Source organism: Argiope bruennichi, chromosome 3 (genome assembly GCF_947563725.1).
Source record: "Argiope bruennichi chromosome 3, qqArgBrue1.1, whole genome shotgun sequence".
In the NCBI taxonomy this organism is placed as follows: domain Eukaryota; kingdom Metazoa; phylum Arthropoda; class Arachnida; order Araneae; family Araneidae; genus Argiope; species Argiope bruennichi.
The window spans coordinates 94,607,390-94,624,553 of NC_079153.1; the positions used below are offsets into that span (position 1 = coordinate 94,607,390).

Consider the following 17,164-nt stretch of genomic DNA (forward strand, 5'->3'; position numbering starts at 1 on the left):
TATAAAATGTATTAAAGTTGAAATGTAGAAAAGAGTAAAATGCAGAACGATAAGACTACTTAAATAATAAGATAAGGAAGTAAAAATTCAATAAATACAAAAAAAAAATGAATTCTTATGAATTTTTTGGAATTAAAATTTGTAATAGAATATCATTAAATGAAATATGTATGCGACGAATTTCTACAATTGCTTTAGCTGCAATGTTAGTATTATGACTTGAAGGAGAGACTTAGAGATATTCTTAATGGATGCTGAAATGATGCCAGGTCATTGATCCAGGAACTTGGCGATAACCTTGACGACCATTTGGCGAAAAAATTAAAAGTTCAGCCAATTGCTGGTATTTGGGCATTATTTCCTTTAACCCTCTCAATTCCAGCGGGGCGGTTTGGGGCGGTTTGAGAATTTACCCTATAACATCCACGTGGGGCGGTTTGGGGCGGCTGCTAGCCGTTTTAGGGGAGATGGGTATTAAAAGTGGCTATTCTACTGAACACTCCAGGAGGTCCTCGTTATCTTCGACAATCGCGGCTTTTTCACAGTAGTTTCCCCTGTGCCTTCGGGTGGTAGGGGTTGAGGAGGAATTCACTAAATAGGTTATTGGCGTTTATTTTGTATTTTAAAAGGGTTTTAGTTTCTATTTTCACGTGTTGTTAGCTCAAAATTGGAAAGATTTTATTGCCATTTGTAAAAGAAATTTTCCACTGAAGTTCTCTGGTAACGATGAATGATATATAAGGATACCGACACGTTGTTTATTTTTCGGACAAGCATCAGAAGACCTTTCCAGTAGTAAGACTATTGTAATGATATAAAGACAAACCATTGCATTGTCAATGCGGCCTATTCACATCGCAGTTTTCTCACAAAATGAGTAGCGATACTTGTTACTATGGAAGGAAGTCGTTTTACACTGCATCTTATTCTTTCATCAAAGGACTGTCGGAAATTCTGAGGCCGTGTACAAACTACCGCTTTTAAAATAAAATAAAAGACAAAAAAAAAAAAAAAGAAGAAAAAAAAAAAAGATTTGGAGTATTCTTTATCGCCCTCTTCAAAGAGTGAGATAATTTATATAAATACTGAGTTCCTTTTTAGAATGCCATTCAGAAAATTTCTCTTCAGTTGTGAATTTCTACTCTTTATTTTATGTACTGTGAATCGGGTGTTTGGATTATCAGAGTAATTTTTCTATTGAAACGCTTATTATTTCTTCATTATGAGTAAAAGAAATCGTGAACACACTGAAGAAGAAATTAAAGCAAATTTACTTGATTCTGATGAAAGTGACAGCGATCTATCAGCGAAGATGATGGTTGGCCAAAAAATGATACTTTAGCTGATCTCTCGTTTATTCTAAGCAAATAAGCAGGAGATGAAACTAACGAGGGTCAGGTGAACGAGAGAGATAGAGATGAGGAGTCAAAAAATGTTATATAATATACATATTATCAAAAATTTGCAAATAATTCCCTCGTGTGTAAATTTGTGGAAATTTAATATGAAGCTTTTGTTCAGAAATTTATCTTGTCTTAACAATATCATAGAAAACTTCACATAACATTTTAAAATCAGAAATTCAGCTTGAAAAATTCAATATGACAGTTCATACTAAAAAAGTAATATTTATGATTAATGTAATTTTAATTGTGTTAAATCTTTATATTTAGTTTATGAAGGATGTAATGTTTTAGTAAAATGTTCAGGCTGAAAACTGAAGGAATGTATTTTTGAAATATATTTCGCTGAGTAATTTTCCCCCCGAATTTTATTTCATAAATTTTTGTGTTTCAGTATTAAATGAAGTTTTAAAAATATGTTATCTCATCTATCGAAACAATTCGATAGATGAGATATATAACGTTTGACGTAATATATTCCCTTGGTTAGAAAAAAAATTTAATAGTTATATTTTAAAAGATTAGTAAAAATGAGTGGCAAAATACAGATATTTTTGGAATTTATCTTTACTCTACACTCTTTTTCGATTATTTAATGTAAAAGCAAGAATGCGTACGGTTTTGGAGAAAAAAAATGTGAAAACTTCTTTAAAAATTTAATTAAAGTTCTAAAATTTTTCTCTTAGTATCACTATCGAAAATGCAAAATAATATTTTATACTTAAAAATTCAATGAAGATAATCGTTTATACTAAAAAAAAAATATGCTAAAGACAATAAAAAAAAACAAATCTTCGCTGAGTGTTGAAAGAACATATTATTTTCGAAACCTCTTTCAAAAAGAGTAATAAAAATTTTTTTTTTATCCAACGATTGTTTTTATTTCGGAATTAAATGGAGATTTAAAACATTATCTTGTTTATAACTGAAAAGCATTGACATCTATACTATGTAAAAAAAAAAATGTAGTAATTGCATTGATATATGTATAATGTATGTTTTACATTACTATGTAAAAATTTTTTACATGGTAATATATGACCTATTATTTAATTTTGGCAACAAAAAAATGTAAAAGCCTATTGAGAATTAAATGGAACATAAAGATGTTTTTGAAATTGCTAGTAAAGCCAGTTTTTATTTAAATGGTTTGGAAGCCTAACATGAAACTTACGAAAAAAAAAACAACTATTTTTTAAATTATAGAATAAATTTCAAATTTTTTGTAAAAAGAAAAAATGCCCCGCAAAGATGATGTGCGAAACACTTCACACTAAAAAATATAAATACATTAGAATAAAACTCGTAAGCGGATGGAAAATGAATCTCGTTGTCGAAAACCGCAAGGCAATTATTCAAGGTAGAGCGTCGACAGTTTTATTACTTCAGAGTGCGGGGGGTAACTGCCCCTCAGCTAGGACGAGTCCATGTCTTTCAGAGACACGCTGCGAAAGTCTGGATGTTAAAGGGAGTGCCACTTGAAAAGTGCTTGGATGTTAAAGAGTTAAAGTTCTATATTCGCAGATTCTTTTATAAAATTCAGTGTCCTCTCTCAAAACATACAAGAAGTTAAAACCAGTCAGTGTAGCGAAATTCTCTCTTTGAAGTTTTGATCTCTGAGTGATGTAGCACTCTCTCAACACTATTGCTGTGCTCTAATAGCTTGTACTGTGAGTTTCTTTTAATGCTGTTACTTGTATATTCCAAGCTGTAATTTTTTTCTCCACTTATGTTCAGTCTTTCTTGTAAAATAAAGCACGATTTTCCATTATTTTGTCCAGTTTTCCCATAATCCCCTTAAAATTACTTACTTAAAGCATTTTTGCAAGTGCTTTAAGTAAGTAATTTTGAAACTGAAGTAACTGAAAGCTTTGTAACTGAAGCTTGAACGAATTTTGATTTGGCCGTCAGATTTTTTTAATTAATTTATTAATTACAATATTATATAGAAACGCACTGTTGTATGATATGATTATTTTAAGATAGCTTATCAAATGTAATATACTAGAAATTTCAATTGCAATTCTTCAATTTATGTCCCTGTCAAGAGCTCAGGCATTTAGCTAAAATGTTTAAGTTGGTGAATATTTTGTAAAGTTTCTTGTGAGATCTTACTGTAATCTTATCTTTAACCAATATTTGTGACTAATTAAAGGTTAAAAACTTATTTTCAAGGTTTTTATTTTAATATGAATACACTTAACTGTTATGTATGTTTCACATCTTCTCTTTAACTTCTGGGCCGAATTCGAACAAATTTTTCGAGGCAAATGAAAAAATACTCCCAGCTTTCCAAAGCATAAAAATGTGTTAAATATTCAAATAGTTAGAAATTAAGCAAAAGTTTGTTCTTCATGCGCAAAATTTTAAGAAGAAAGTTTTTCCAAAAAATATATTTTCTTTTTACATCATTTTAACTATTTAAAATTTTATCTTTTCAAAACGATCAATTTCATTTTTGTACGAAGTTTTCTTTCATGGATGTTAATTTTTGAAAAATTAACGAAGATGATTTTATGATAAGCAAATATATAGAATAAGCCTGTATTAGGCAACTTTATGACTTTGTCCTACTCTATCACTTTTTTTAACTTGTTTTTTAATTTTACACATATTTTTTGATAAAATTTTTAATAGCAATATTAAAGCGGCGGTTTATTGTTTTCTAAAAGTAAACAAAATTTATTCACTCTCCCGAGGACAAAAAAAAAAGTAAATCTTTAACAAACGAGACAGATGTTCAACGACAACAGCGGCTATGAAAAAGTGAAATGTAAAATTTTGATACTTTTTACATGATAAACTTGGAGGAAGTTATCCCAGAAAATATATTTTTAAAACATTTTAAAATTGAAAGTTTTGCCTTTTTTCGAATTATAAATTTTGTGTAAAATATGTGCCCAGACAATGAAATATAGAAACTTAAAAATTGCGTAGCAAAAAAAACTAATTGTAGCTATTCTTATTACACTTTTTTAAATTTCTCTTTTATGTTAATTACACTATTTTTTATTTTTTTTGTTTGCTTTGTAGTCTCAATTTAACGATGACCAAAAGAAAATATAAGTGTACCGTTCAAGAAATTAAATTTTTCACGAGCAAATGAAGCATTTTTTTTTTTTTTTTTTTTTTTTTTTTATCGTTGACGATTTAGAATATCCACGAAATCTGTTGCCAAAGCACATGAGTAAAATTCGGACAGAAAATTTTGAAAGCAAACGATTAACAGTTTATAACTAGCTGTTATAAATTATTAATCGTTTGCTTATTAATTTTAACATTATTTGTATTTAAACATGACTTATTAATTTTCTTAACTTACTGCATATAATATATATTAATCCTGTATCTTCTTTTCCATAACTTATTAATTTTCTTGTTTTTTTATAATGAAAGATTAAGCACTTAATTATTGGTCTCCAAATGTTCTTTAAACCTTTCTTAGACCTCAGAATTTGTGGACAAAATTTACAATTATTATATATAATCGATATTACTATTTTAAGAAGAAAATCAGCAATTGGCAGGGTTTATAGCCGTCTACTTCAGCTGATTTTCTAATTTTAATTAAAAAATTATTTTAGTCAATAAAAATTTTTTATAATATTTTATACAAAAATAGTTTTTTGTTGAAAAGGATATACATGAAAGGATTTTAACCGCCGCCAGCACAGACCCATAAAAACATTAATTTTGGGAACTTTTCTCTTTATTATTTTGACTGGCTATAAAATCAAAGGTTGTTTTGATGGGGAAAAAAAGATAAAATCTCAAAAGACTCATTTTCAAAAATATTCCATTGAAACCTAATACCTTTAAATTGAGTTATAAGACTTTTAATTTAGGCGCAAAATATTTTCTATATCACATTTCCATGAAGTGCCCCTCTTTTAACGGTCTTTTAACGCAATGGCTAAGATTATATTTTCCTCCTATATCATTTATTAAATATTAAGCTTTCAAACCTTGTAAGATGAATTGCCAATACAACCTTTTCTAGACGATATGGAATAAACAGCACGCATTTCCGGAGCCCATACTTTTCAAAACTGTTATTACATTTCTGCTTTTTCTTGCCGATTCTAGATTTTCGTTTATGTCTTACTTTTTCCCATCGCTGCACTGTTATCGAAAAAGTCACGCTGCTCGTAAATCAAATCTATCAAAATAGGCGTTTTGTTCGAGAGCTATTAAATACGACTGCAAAAAGTCAGGCACGCATGCGAGCTGTGTGCATCTGGGTATAGTTTTGTTTTATGCAACGTTCTAGGGCAACGTTTCTTTTTATTTCTTTGCTTAGTTTTTTGCACTTTATGTTTTTATGTTTTAGAAAAAAATATGTGTCAAAAAATATCGTTTGATAATACGTGGTTATAAAAAAAATGAAGGGAAATAAATTGAAAATCAAACATTTTGTGATTTTAACATAGTAAAGTTAAGATTATCTGTAAATGGTGTGATGCAATGTTTGATTTAAAAAATATTTTTAATAAAACTTTTTTAAAACATTTTAATGCGATGTTTTGATTTTCTTAAAATAATTTCTAGCCATATTTTGATTATACTCTGTTTCACCCTAACTTGGCAGTATTGTAAAAGGTAGAAAATGTGACGCTCCGCATTGGGAAAGAGTTCCCCATCAATTCCGACTTTAAAATAGTTAAAATGCGAAGAAATTTATCAAATAATATCATAAATTACAGAAATCCTTTTTTTATCAGTATGTATTTAAAATTATTCTCAAGTTAGAAGTGCTTATCTGTTAAGCATTTTGTAAATAAAGCGAACGAATAAAGCTAAAAGATTGACATAATGAATTCCACTTTGGCTAGAATCGGTCTTCAAGGTCAAATATTTGGCGCTTTTCTTTTACGTCTCCGCCAACTCAGCTTCATTCAGTTCGCAACCGGTATAATCTTTCGTACTTTTTTATTCTCTATTTCTTACCAAGCTGATATTTTTGATACTATTAATCACATTAGTAGTTATTAGTTTTGATTGTTGAATATTTATTCGATTCGTTATTTTATTCACTTCTAAAATGTCTGAAAAAGAGAAAGTGTTATCACCGACTACGCTGTGCACACCTTCAAGACGAGTGAAACCAACAAAAAGTGCAGCACGCAGAAACATATTAAACGTTTATTCTCGACTCCGAGAAAACCCTCAAGATTCTATCAATCAAATCGTCGATAAAGTTTCGCACCTTACAGGTGTTTCGCAATGAACAGTTTTCCTTTTGAAAAAAGAAATAAAGGCATCCAGTTCTTTAAGTACCCCTGGAAAAAAATGATCAGGCTCAGTAGGTAAACATTCAGGTCTTGTAAAATATGATGATTTTACATTATCCTGTATTTGACGAAAAATCCATGCATATTTTCGTAGAAATGAGATCCCAACATTAGATAAAGTTTTAAAAGATGTGAACGATGATACAGATATCTTTTCGAAAAACATTAGCCGAACTACGCTTTACCGAATATTGAAAGACGTAGGGCTTCCTTTTGAGAAACGATGAAACGAAATGAAATAACATTAATGTTTTATTAAAATAATGTATCGATAATATTGAAAAAATAATAAAAATAAGGAAACAATTAATTCTCCGATAAAGTGATAATATAATAAAGTAAATAAATATTTACTATTTGGCGAAAAATTTGCGAGATAAAGTTTCGCCAGCGATCTGCATTTCTAGTAACTTTGTACTTTAAAGTAACCCAGTTCCCCTGACAGCGACTGTGATTCGAATGCCTAGAATATACACTACTGCCAAGTTAGGGTGAAACAGAGTATAGAAATTATTTTTTGGCAAGTATATGCTCAATCAAATAAAATATTTTTCTAAATTTTGGGTCAATCAAAATTTTTACGGTTTTCCTCAATAATTCCGATGATAACCTTATAATTTGGAAAATGCGTTTCTTCATTGGTACCAACGTTATTTCCTTAAAATGCTTTTTTATCAATTGATAAGCCATAAATATGTATAATTATCCAGATGGACGGAGTAAAAAAATATCCTGGGCAATGTGAAATCCCGCCTTATGATTTGACAGATTTTTTTTAAGTGTGAGAATAAAGTTAAAACATGAATAGAAATTGGTTATGGGATCGATTGATTATGGGATTTCATTTACACTTTTTATGCTAGATTGTAGTAAAGATCATTGGGATGAGGTCTGCTGAATTTTAATACTCTCACTTCAGGTGAAGCTTATTACCAATATTTTCTTCAGCATTACGAGTATTTTGTATCTGGCATCGCATTTTTTTTTTCTCTTAGTGGTTCATTATTTGTTTGAAATCCATTTCAGTAATCGAATGAATGTATAGAGAAGATTCTATGCAAGAAAGTGAAATAGCTTATGTTACTTTATATTTAAATCTAAATTGTAATGCAAATAATGCTGTTTTTCTTTAGTTCAGAGCGCTTAGGTGAGTTAATATGTGACAATTATATCCGATATACTATTAACAGGATAACAGATCATCTAAACGTTCACATCTTCCAGTTAAAAGTATTTGTAAATACATTACTGTAGTTTTCATTTTCTCAGTTATTGAACATTTTCATTGTTGTAATTATTGGATTTGTACTCATTTGCATTGTAAGATATCAAAACATTTCATGTGTTCACGTTTTCATAGCAATAATTATGAATACATTTTTAATACACAAACTGGCCCACACAGAACTAAATGTATCGAAATTATGTAGAGAAATGTCACTCGCTTTCTGTTGCTAATTTTGGCAACCTACTGTTCGAAATTATAATGCCAGTAATTTTGTATTTGCCTTCGTTCTATTCAATTGAGATTAATCCTGTCTGGTGTGATCTTGTAAAATATTTACAAGATGCAAAATGAGAAACTATTATGTTCCAAATATTTCAACAGTTTTAACGTTTTTTCAGATGAATATTTTTTAATTGCTTTCTGTTACTTTCAGAGCCATGAAAAAGATCGATTGCTCCAACCCACAGATCATCTCCGAGACAGTGGATGGTAAGAGCGTTGACGAGAACGAACGACGCCGGAGGGCTGGACGTTCTAAAAAGAACAAGAAGAAGCACCCCAAGAAGAGAGGACATCACCCCAGTGGCACCCTAGCAGTGGTCAGCGGAGGATCGCCCACCTTCCATACATAATGCCCGCAACACATATCGAAACCTGTTCTTTCCAGACTGAGGATATCACAAATCAAGCATCAGTAATAACAGAACACATATAAATCAACAACCGAAGTTATATCTATGATAAAGTCCCTTCTATTTGTGTGAGAAAAAGCACAGCAATATCTTTTATTTGGGATCATCTGGTGGTAAATATTATCGATGAAGTAGCAAAACCAACAAATATCGAAAGAAATTGCTTCTTCTTACTAATTTATATTGTCGTTGGTTCGTATAAAGTCCAAATTTGATTACTTTAGAAGTTATAACTCTACATTGCTGTTTTAAATGTTTGCATTGTTTTACTAAACTAGTTTCTAAATGCGAATTAGTTTGAAATCAATTTAATGTATCTTTTAAACATTATTTATTCTTTAAATTGTTGTATTAGAAATCAGTTTCGCTAAATAGTTGAACACTTTGGGAATCACAATTTCTTATTACAGTAGTTTTAATGTGAATTATTCAAGACTATCTAAAAAGGTGAATTATAGTTACTTCGGTAATTAAAAATATAAAATTTTGTGAAAAATTCCTTATTGTAAGTTCTTTTCACAAATATTAAGATCAGAAAACGATATTTCACCCAAATAAAAATCGTTGGTTTCGTACATTTTAACAATAATATTTTCCAAAATTTTCTTTTGCACATTTTTTTATACTGTAGAAGAGAAAATAAAGAAGGATTATTTTATTTTAATGTTTTCTCAAACCAGTAATGCTTTGAGATTTTAAAATCTGATTTGATATTTAAAAATGTAAAAGTTTATATTATCTGAATTCATAAAGACTGAGAGCAAAAAACATTTTGTATCAATAAAAATCGTCTGTTTTATGGAATTTAAATTTTAATTGCTTAGAATAAATTGAAATTAACCAAAAAATATTTTTCCAGGAATTATTTCAGGATTTTATTCAGAATTTTCAGGATTTATCCCAAATCTTTATTACCTGAATGATAAAAAACGAAGGATTCGTTTCATTTTAATATCTTCTTATTCGAGCAATGACTTAAAAATGATAAAATCTAATACGTATATTTTCTTTCTTTTGCATGGAACTAGACAGAAAGTTTTCTAATTAAGTACTGGAAAGTATGGAAACTATACCTGATTTTTATCGAGCTAAAAGCGAACAGTTATTTTCGAATTTTTTTTTCTGAAAATAATCTCAAATTAAAAATTCAGCGCATTCCCAATAGTTGAAATAAAAATTCTAGTTTCACATGTAACTTGATCACTGAGCACAAGTAGTCTAGATCATACAATGTTGTATCCTCAGTTCGAAAGAAGAGGTTGATGATGATGATAAGAAAAAGATGAGAAAAAAAAAATGACTGTGTACAACCTATTTTTATCAACTCGGCTATTTGCATATTGTTGCTCTGAACTGGACCTAAACAATTGCAAAATTGAAGAGAGCCGACAACATAGTTTTTGCAAATTTGTGGTAAATGTGTTATTAGTAAAGATTCACCTAAAAGAAAAACAGACATAAAAAAAGAAGTCATGTGACCCGCTGTTTCGAATGATGGATGAAGTTTTGATATGCTACCTTCTAATCATACGTAGTTTTTTAAAAAGTGAGCTTTTTATATAAATATATAAATAAGTATATGGTTGTGTAAAGCTTGTTGTTGTGCTTCGATTTATATTTTGCATTTCATTAGCATTTGGCATTAGTTCTTTTATTTTATATGTATCATTTTTTTTTTTTTGGTTCGTATCTATATACGTCTATTAGTTGTAAATGTGATTTGGATCGAACTGAATATTGTGTCGTATACGTATGAACGATTATAAATAAGTATACTTTATTTTTTAAATTATTTTCAGAAATATAACTTATGATTAACTTGATGATTCTAAATTGATAATAAAATTCTAATAATATTAAATTGTTATTTAATAATAATTATTATCAATATTATCTAATTACTCATAACATTTCTAACGTTGTACTTTCTGTGTTTGTCAAATCGAAAATATTATAAAAATGCCATTGAGTTATATAAATAATCATGATTATCAAAATTCTATTCTTGAAAGTAATGTCATAAATTTTAAGTCGATGAATCGAAAAAGTAGACATAAAAACTAATAGAAATTTATAATTACTTTAGTGTTTAATTAAACTAAATATATATTTCGAATAAAAAATATCGTTTGTAATTCAGAAATTCCCCATTTAGGGTTTTTTTTATGCCATTCCAAAGATCAATTGTTAAAGAAGTTTTTAAATTTTCATTGTTTACAAGTGATTTTTTTCTACTGAAAATACTATTCTATTGATTTTAATTCAAAATATAATTTATAACAAAAAATAATATTCTTTAAATAATATGTATAATCATAACTCTTAGTTATTTATCATAAGTTATTTTTTTTAAGATCTATTGGTTTTAGCATGTATCTGTGAAACATAATTTTGATGCGACTTTAATTGAAATTCATGTTAAGGAAGGGTTAACTGTTAGAAACCAATAGTAATTATGATATTCAATTAAGTTTTTCTTTCTTCTACAGAACTGCAATTCCAAATTTATTAATTTTAATTCTACACTTTTTAACGATAAATTGACTGCTATGAGTTTTGTTAATTTTTACAAAAGCCATTTTTATTAAATTTATTTAAACAAATTTTATGTTTTCCAAAAAAAAAAAAAACACATATATAGCAATATGATGGTGATTATCACGTTATATAGTTATGATTTACTGATAGAAAATATATTATTTATCAAAACGTCACAAAACTTTTTTCTTCATCATCTGATTACTTTTCTTATAAAGGAATTATTAAATATATTAACTATAGGATTTGTGAAAGGTCATAAAAATTTATCTCCTGTTAATTTGTAAAGGACTATTTACATTGATTTATTTTTCTTACTATGAACGTTTTAACGTTTTGAATGATACGTTTCAGTTTATACGTGACTCAATCGATGCAATAAGATTGGAAAATTATTACTGTTAGCTTTATTGTATGAGCTTTTATTTTCGCTAATTTGTCTTTTGACTTGTAGAAATTTCCTTTATTGTTACATTGCTTGTGTACAGTGCGATTACTTCTGTGTTTTCTTTTTTTTTACAGTGAATTTCTTTTTGATAATGTTGGGCTGCCTTTTTTTTTCTTACTTTTGGAAGATATTATTTGCTTTATTTTTTTATATTTTGCCAGTGTATTTGTACCGTTGTACTTTGTCTTAACAATTCAGAACTATAGTTTTGAAAAGGGAACAAGATACATGCCATGTTTTACAGATGTTTCGCGCACAATGAGCGGATTTATTAACTTCTAATATTAAAGACAGATGCATGTTTTATTTGCTGAGCGAAATTATCTGAACTATGGTCTAAAATGTCAGTTTATATTAAATTTTAAGAACGATTTTGGGAGTATTTATTTAATCCACATAAAAATTCTAACATATCGAATTTTAACTATATATATATATATATTTATATTTCGGAATTATTAACTCTAAATTATATAATTTAGATTCGTACTAAAATGAAATTACAAAATTTTAATTTAAAATTAATAATTAAAATATTTTTGGTGTTAACTGAATAAAACAAAATTACAAATAAAGACATCCAGAAATTATGGGTTTAAAATTTAAAATGCATTTTTAAATTGTTAAAATTGAATTTTTATGTTGTAATAATTTTTATGTCCCTTTCAAATAATAATAAAGGATTTACATAAACGATCCTCCATTGAATTTTGCACATTATAGGATATAACAAATTTTATTAAAAACATTCATGGATATAATTTTTAAGCATTAATTTTACTGATTTCTCTTCAGTGGCATAAGAAATGTAAAAATAATTTGTTTTTTGAGCATTTATATTTCATAATTTAGAACTACTTTCCTGATCGTGACAAAGTTAAAAGGTTCTGTGTCAACTCACTGTACGGGATTCACCAAACTGGATTCATTGTACTGTATTCACTGTACTGAAACAAAGGTGTCATGGCCCACAAACTTTTGGATGGATCCAATGATTGTATTGGATCTTGTCTAAATTTTAATTCACTATTCAATGTTTTCTGAATAAAGTAACATATTTTTAAAAAACCGCAGGTATCATTTTTTTTTCTATGATTGTGTGTTTGTGTTCTTTATAAATCAAAAAATAGAAGCATCTTAGTAATTACACATAATGACCCAATTAAAAAATACTTCTTTTTTAAAACACAAGTCTCCTTTGAAGACCAGCTTGTTTATCAGGAATAATGGCTACTAAAAATCTCAATTGAATATGTTGTTTAATTATTTTAATGACTTCCTTAACAAAATATTTTATAATTCAGATTTTGATATTCACATAATTCATCTTATTTTAGAAGTCTTTCGCCGTTTTTGTTATTCTTATAATATTTTGTTCTGCATTTTTATAATATTCTACCTATATATTTATATATAGAATTGTACCACAGAAAGAAATAGCACTATTTAAAAACTGACACAATTTTTTTTTTAAATTTTACTATTGCTAATTCTAAGTTAAACCTTAAATGTCAGAACAATTTTTTTTTATTATTATTTAAACTATGCCTTATACTGAAATCCATTCAATGCACAATAATAAACCGCATCTTTATATCTTTATTATTGATAATGATAAAAAAAAATTGAAAATTATACGTTAGTAACAACAATGAAAACGATTTCAGAATCTGTTCAACAATATAATATATTGATTCAAATTATGCTTAACATATTTAAAAAAAATCAATTTTAAAAATTAAAAAAAACACATACGACAAATAAATTAATATCTGGAAAATAATTTGTTTTTGAATTTTATAATGATATAATAATCACATATATGCTATAACTTATGATGAAAAATTATTATTTACGATTTTTAAAATATCGCTCCAAGGTACAAATTTCTACACTACAAATTATAGATGTGTCAAGTTTAGTAGTTTTAAATTTTATGGTCACGCCTCTACAGCGCCAATGCACAATTACATTTATCTTTATTATTAACAGAAATTGTTAACTAAAAAAAAAAAAACCTGTTCATAATCAAGATTAATTCATATGAGACAATTGAAATTTTTTTTAATCCAAAATTGATTCTCAGAATCTAACTTTCTTATTCAAAACATTTAAGTTTTTTCTCAATAGCATATAACTGTTTTTCGAATATTGCAATTAATTCCACAAAAAACTAATGATCTTACATTCAGCCAACTCACTAAGATACCAAATGCAGTTCGCGTGTCAACACAATTGTTGCTATTCAACTGTTTTTAACGAGAGATATATTTGCGTCTTCTAGCAATTTTTATTTTAATTTGTAAAAATAAAATTTAATATAAATGATTTATTAATTTACCAAGGAGCCTGAATCATCTCCCCTAGACATCCTCGAATATTTTCTAAAAATTATTACCTTCGCCCCCTCCCCTCATAAAATTGTGGTCCTTAATAAAGGACGTAAACGTCCCAAATGCTCAGATTTTTTTTCCAGAATCCCAAGTATAAGACTTTTTTTTATTTCTGAATATAGCAAGAAATGCTGGGTATTCAAATTGGGTACCTTTTTTAACTGATTGACATTAGAATTTTAATTAGTTACATGCAAGCTAAATTACAAATTGACAGATAATCAACCTTCGGACAGATTTGGCTAAAAATGTGAACTTAAAAGGCAGAATAAGTGAACCGAATTTCACTTATCTGGCTTTTTATGTTTTGCTGTTATGTTTGCTTGTATTTGGATTTTCTTTGAATGGATTTCAATAAAAATTAGATAGAAATAACAAATTTAGTTTAAACATATACCAAATTTCATTCGTCTAGCTTAAATCGTTATATATATATATATATATATATATATATATATATATATATATATATATATATATATATATATATATATATATATATATATATATCAATTGTTCTCCCACAGAGGCAGACAGAATTGCAAAAAATGAGATGTTTAGAGTTTCAAGGAAGTCTAAAGTGTTAAATTTCATCAAAATCTTGAATTCGAATTTTTTATGGTTAGAATACAAGAAGGATAAAGGAGTTAAGTTTTATTTTTTAGTTCATAATAATTAATAATTCATTACCACAAATATTACGACATCTCTAACTTATTTTTTCCCAAAAATTCTCTTGATAAAAAGAAGCTACGTGAAGAGAATCAAATTGTAACTAATAAACGTATATCACATATTTAATGAATAAATTATTAATGAAAGAATATCATATTAAATTGGCTTGCCATCTAGATTTCACAAGTGTCCCAAATTTCAAAATTCTGTCACATCAGAAAATGAATAAAAATCAAAAACAAACTATTCTAAAATTCCCACTTTACATATATATATAACATACGAAGCTAAGGAAAAATGAATGAAACCAAAAATTGAGATTATTAAATATAACGTCTAGCGTTTTGTGCTATAATAAAGTTTAATAAAGATGTTTATATGTGTGCTTTTAAAAGAGTTTATCATTATACAATTTCCCTAGAAACGATATAATTTCTAAGCAGGACACACCAAAACTTATAACTACAATATCACTAAATTTATTGATTGATTACTTTAAAAATATTATAATTTTGAATTGCTTTACTTTAATACATGCCTTACAAATGTTTGGGAATTAAAATCATTTGCTTATTTTAGTGCGCCGTCAATAAAGTGTTGACTGTATAACGGACATGCATTCAAAAAATTAAATTTTGAAACTTTATTAAAATAAATGTAGTAAAAGCATTTCTAAAATATTCATTTTTATAACTATATTAAAAAAGTAGTTTTAATTGCTTTTTTTCTATTAGTTTTTAATTTATAAATCCAATGAAATCTTAAAATAAATTTTCCTCGATTTCAGATCAAGTTGGCTTTTTTTTTTATAGAATTAGAATGTAATTTAATCTATTTATTAACGGATAGGTAAGCACTGAAAATAAATATATTATCATTGAGTTTGCAACATATGGAATTACGTTAAAATTCATCAACAAAATTCCACATTAAATTACATAAAACAAATCAAAATGCATAAAAATATTTAATTAGTGCTTCAGACATTTCTATATTCAAGATGAATATATGACTAGATTCGAAATGAGCTATTATATTTATTTTTAATAAAATAAACCCTATAATTAAATAAAAGATTATTGATTTTTTTTTGTTTAGTATTCTTAAAAGCTATATTTATTTGGTTAAATAGCTGATTAAAATATAACTAACCAGCTATCTTTCATGAATATAATGCAGTGCGATGATAAATGTATATCCCAACTTTCTATGGATGTTAATTGTAGAAAGAAATAACTATTGAAAAATCAAAGCAATCTACGTCATAGTTATCCATAGGAAATTTAAAAAAAAAAGACATTTGAAAGTTTGAATTCAACACATGTTCATAATAGCATAAATGTTCAGCATCAGCATCTTCACTAGCACGAAAAATATTCAGACTATACAACAAATTATCCCTCACTTTTTTCTGCATTTTGGTGTGAACTTTCGAGAGACATATATATATATTATATATATATATATATATATACTGAACATATGCTATACTTACATTTATAAGTTGAATTTATTACATATTAAAATATCTTTCTAATAAGTAGGACTATGTGTTGTACATTAATAGATTTTATCTATACTTATAATAAAGCTCAATGTGTGTGTGTGTGTGTGTGTGTGTGTGTTGGCGCTCTACAGGCCAGACCGTTTGACATACAGCTACCAAATTTGGTACATGTATACCTTGGAGGTTGGGAATGTGCACCTGGGGTTTCTTTTTTCGAATTTTTAATTAGAATTTTAATTATTAATTAAAAACTAACTTTCCCGCCAAAAAAATCTTTCATTTTCCCCACCGCCAACTTTTCCGCCAAAAAAATCTTCCATTATATCCAGCGCCAAACGAGAAAGGCTTCAGTTTTTTTTTTCTCCCAACAGTAATGAGGCTAGGGTTAAAATTTTTCGGCGGATTATTTCAATCGGTTCTGTTTATTTTCTTAATGTTTGATGCATTTAAAATTGAACATTGTTAATGAATCAATCTTTCAGATTCATTCTGAAGTACTTTTGAATTAAAATAAAACAGAATAAAGGAAATTAAAAATTTCTAATCCGCATAGCGTTACCCCAACTGGCGTAGAAAAAATCACGTATTTGCGTTACGTAACCGGCGAAGAAAATTCACGCATGCGCATTCTGTTCTGATGGTTGCCATGACAACGTTATCAATGGATGATTTAAATTATTTTTGGGTTAGTTCCATGCTTTTGTAAGTAAATTGTATTTATGTTAGTTATACATTTTTTGTATATGCTTATAGTTTTAAGTACATCGTTTTTTAAGTAGTTTTTTTAAAACCTGTTTTCAACCGTTTATTTTAAACGATTCGTTTTATTTTCTTAGTGTTTGATGCATTTAAATTTAAACATTGTTAATGAATCGATCTGCTCATAATGAATCTAAGAAAAATTTGTTGACCAACTCTTGAGATATTGCATAAATTTAAAAAGATATTCTTTAGTGCCCATAAAGTTTAAATGCTGAGTGACTCTATTT

General features: G+C 27.5%; 1 protein-coding gene across 1 annotated transcript in view; it reads left to right on the forward strand.

The window, feature by feature from the left end:
• Nucleotides 1-12,669, forward strand: part of LOC129963361 (secreted frizzled-related protein 5-like) — a 429,823-nt gene extending 417,154 nt beyond the window's left edge. The window contains exon 4 of the mRNA XM_056077692.1: nt 8,356-12,669. Within this exon, the coding sequence (XP_055933667.1) occupies nt 8,356-8,554 (199 nt within the window). The 3' untranslated portion in view covers nt 8,555-12,669. The remainder of the gene's footprint in view (nt 1-8,355) is intronic.
• The last annotated feature ends 4,495 nt before the right edge of the window (nt 12,670-17,164 follow it).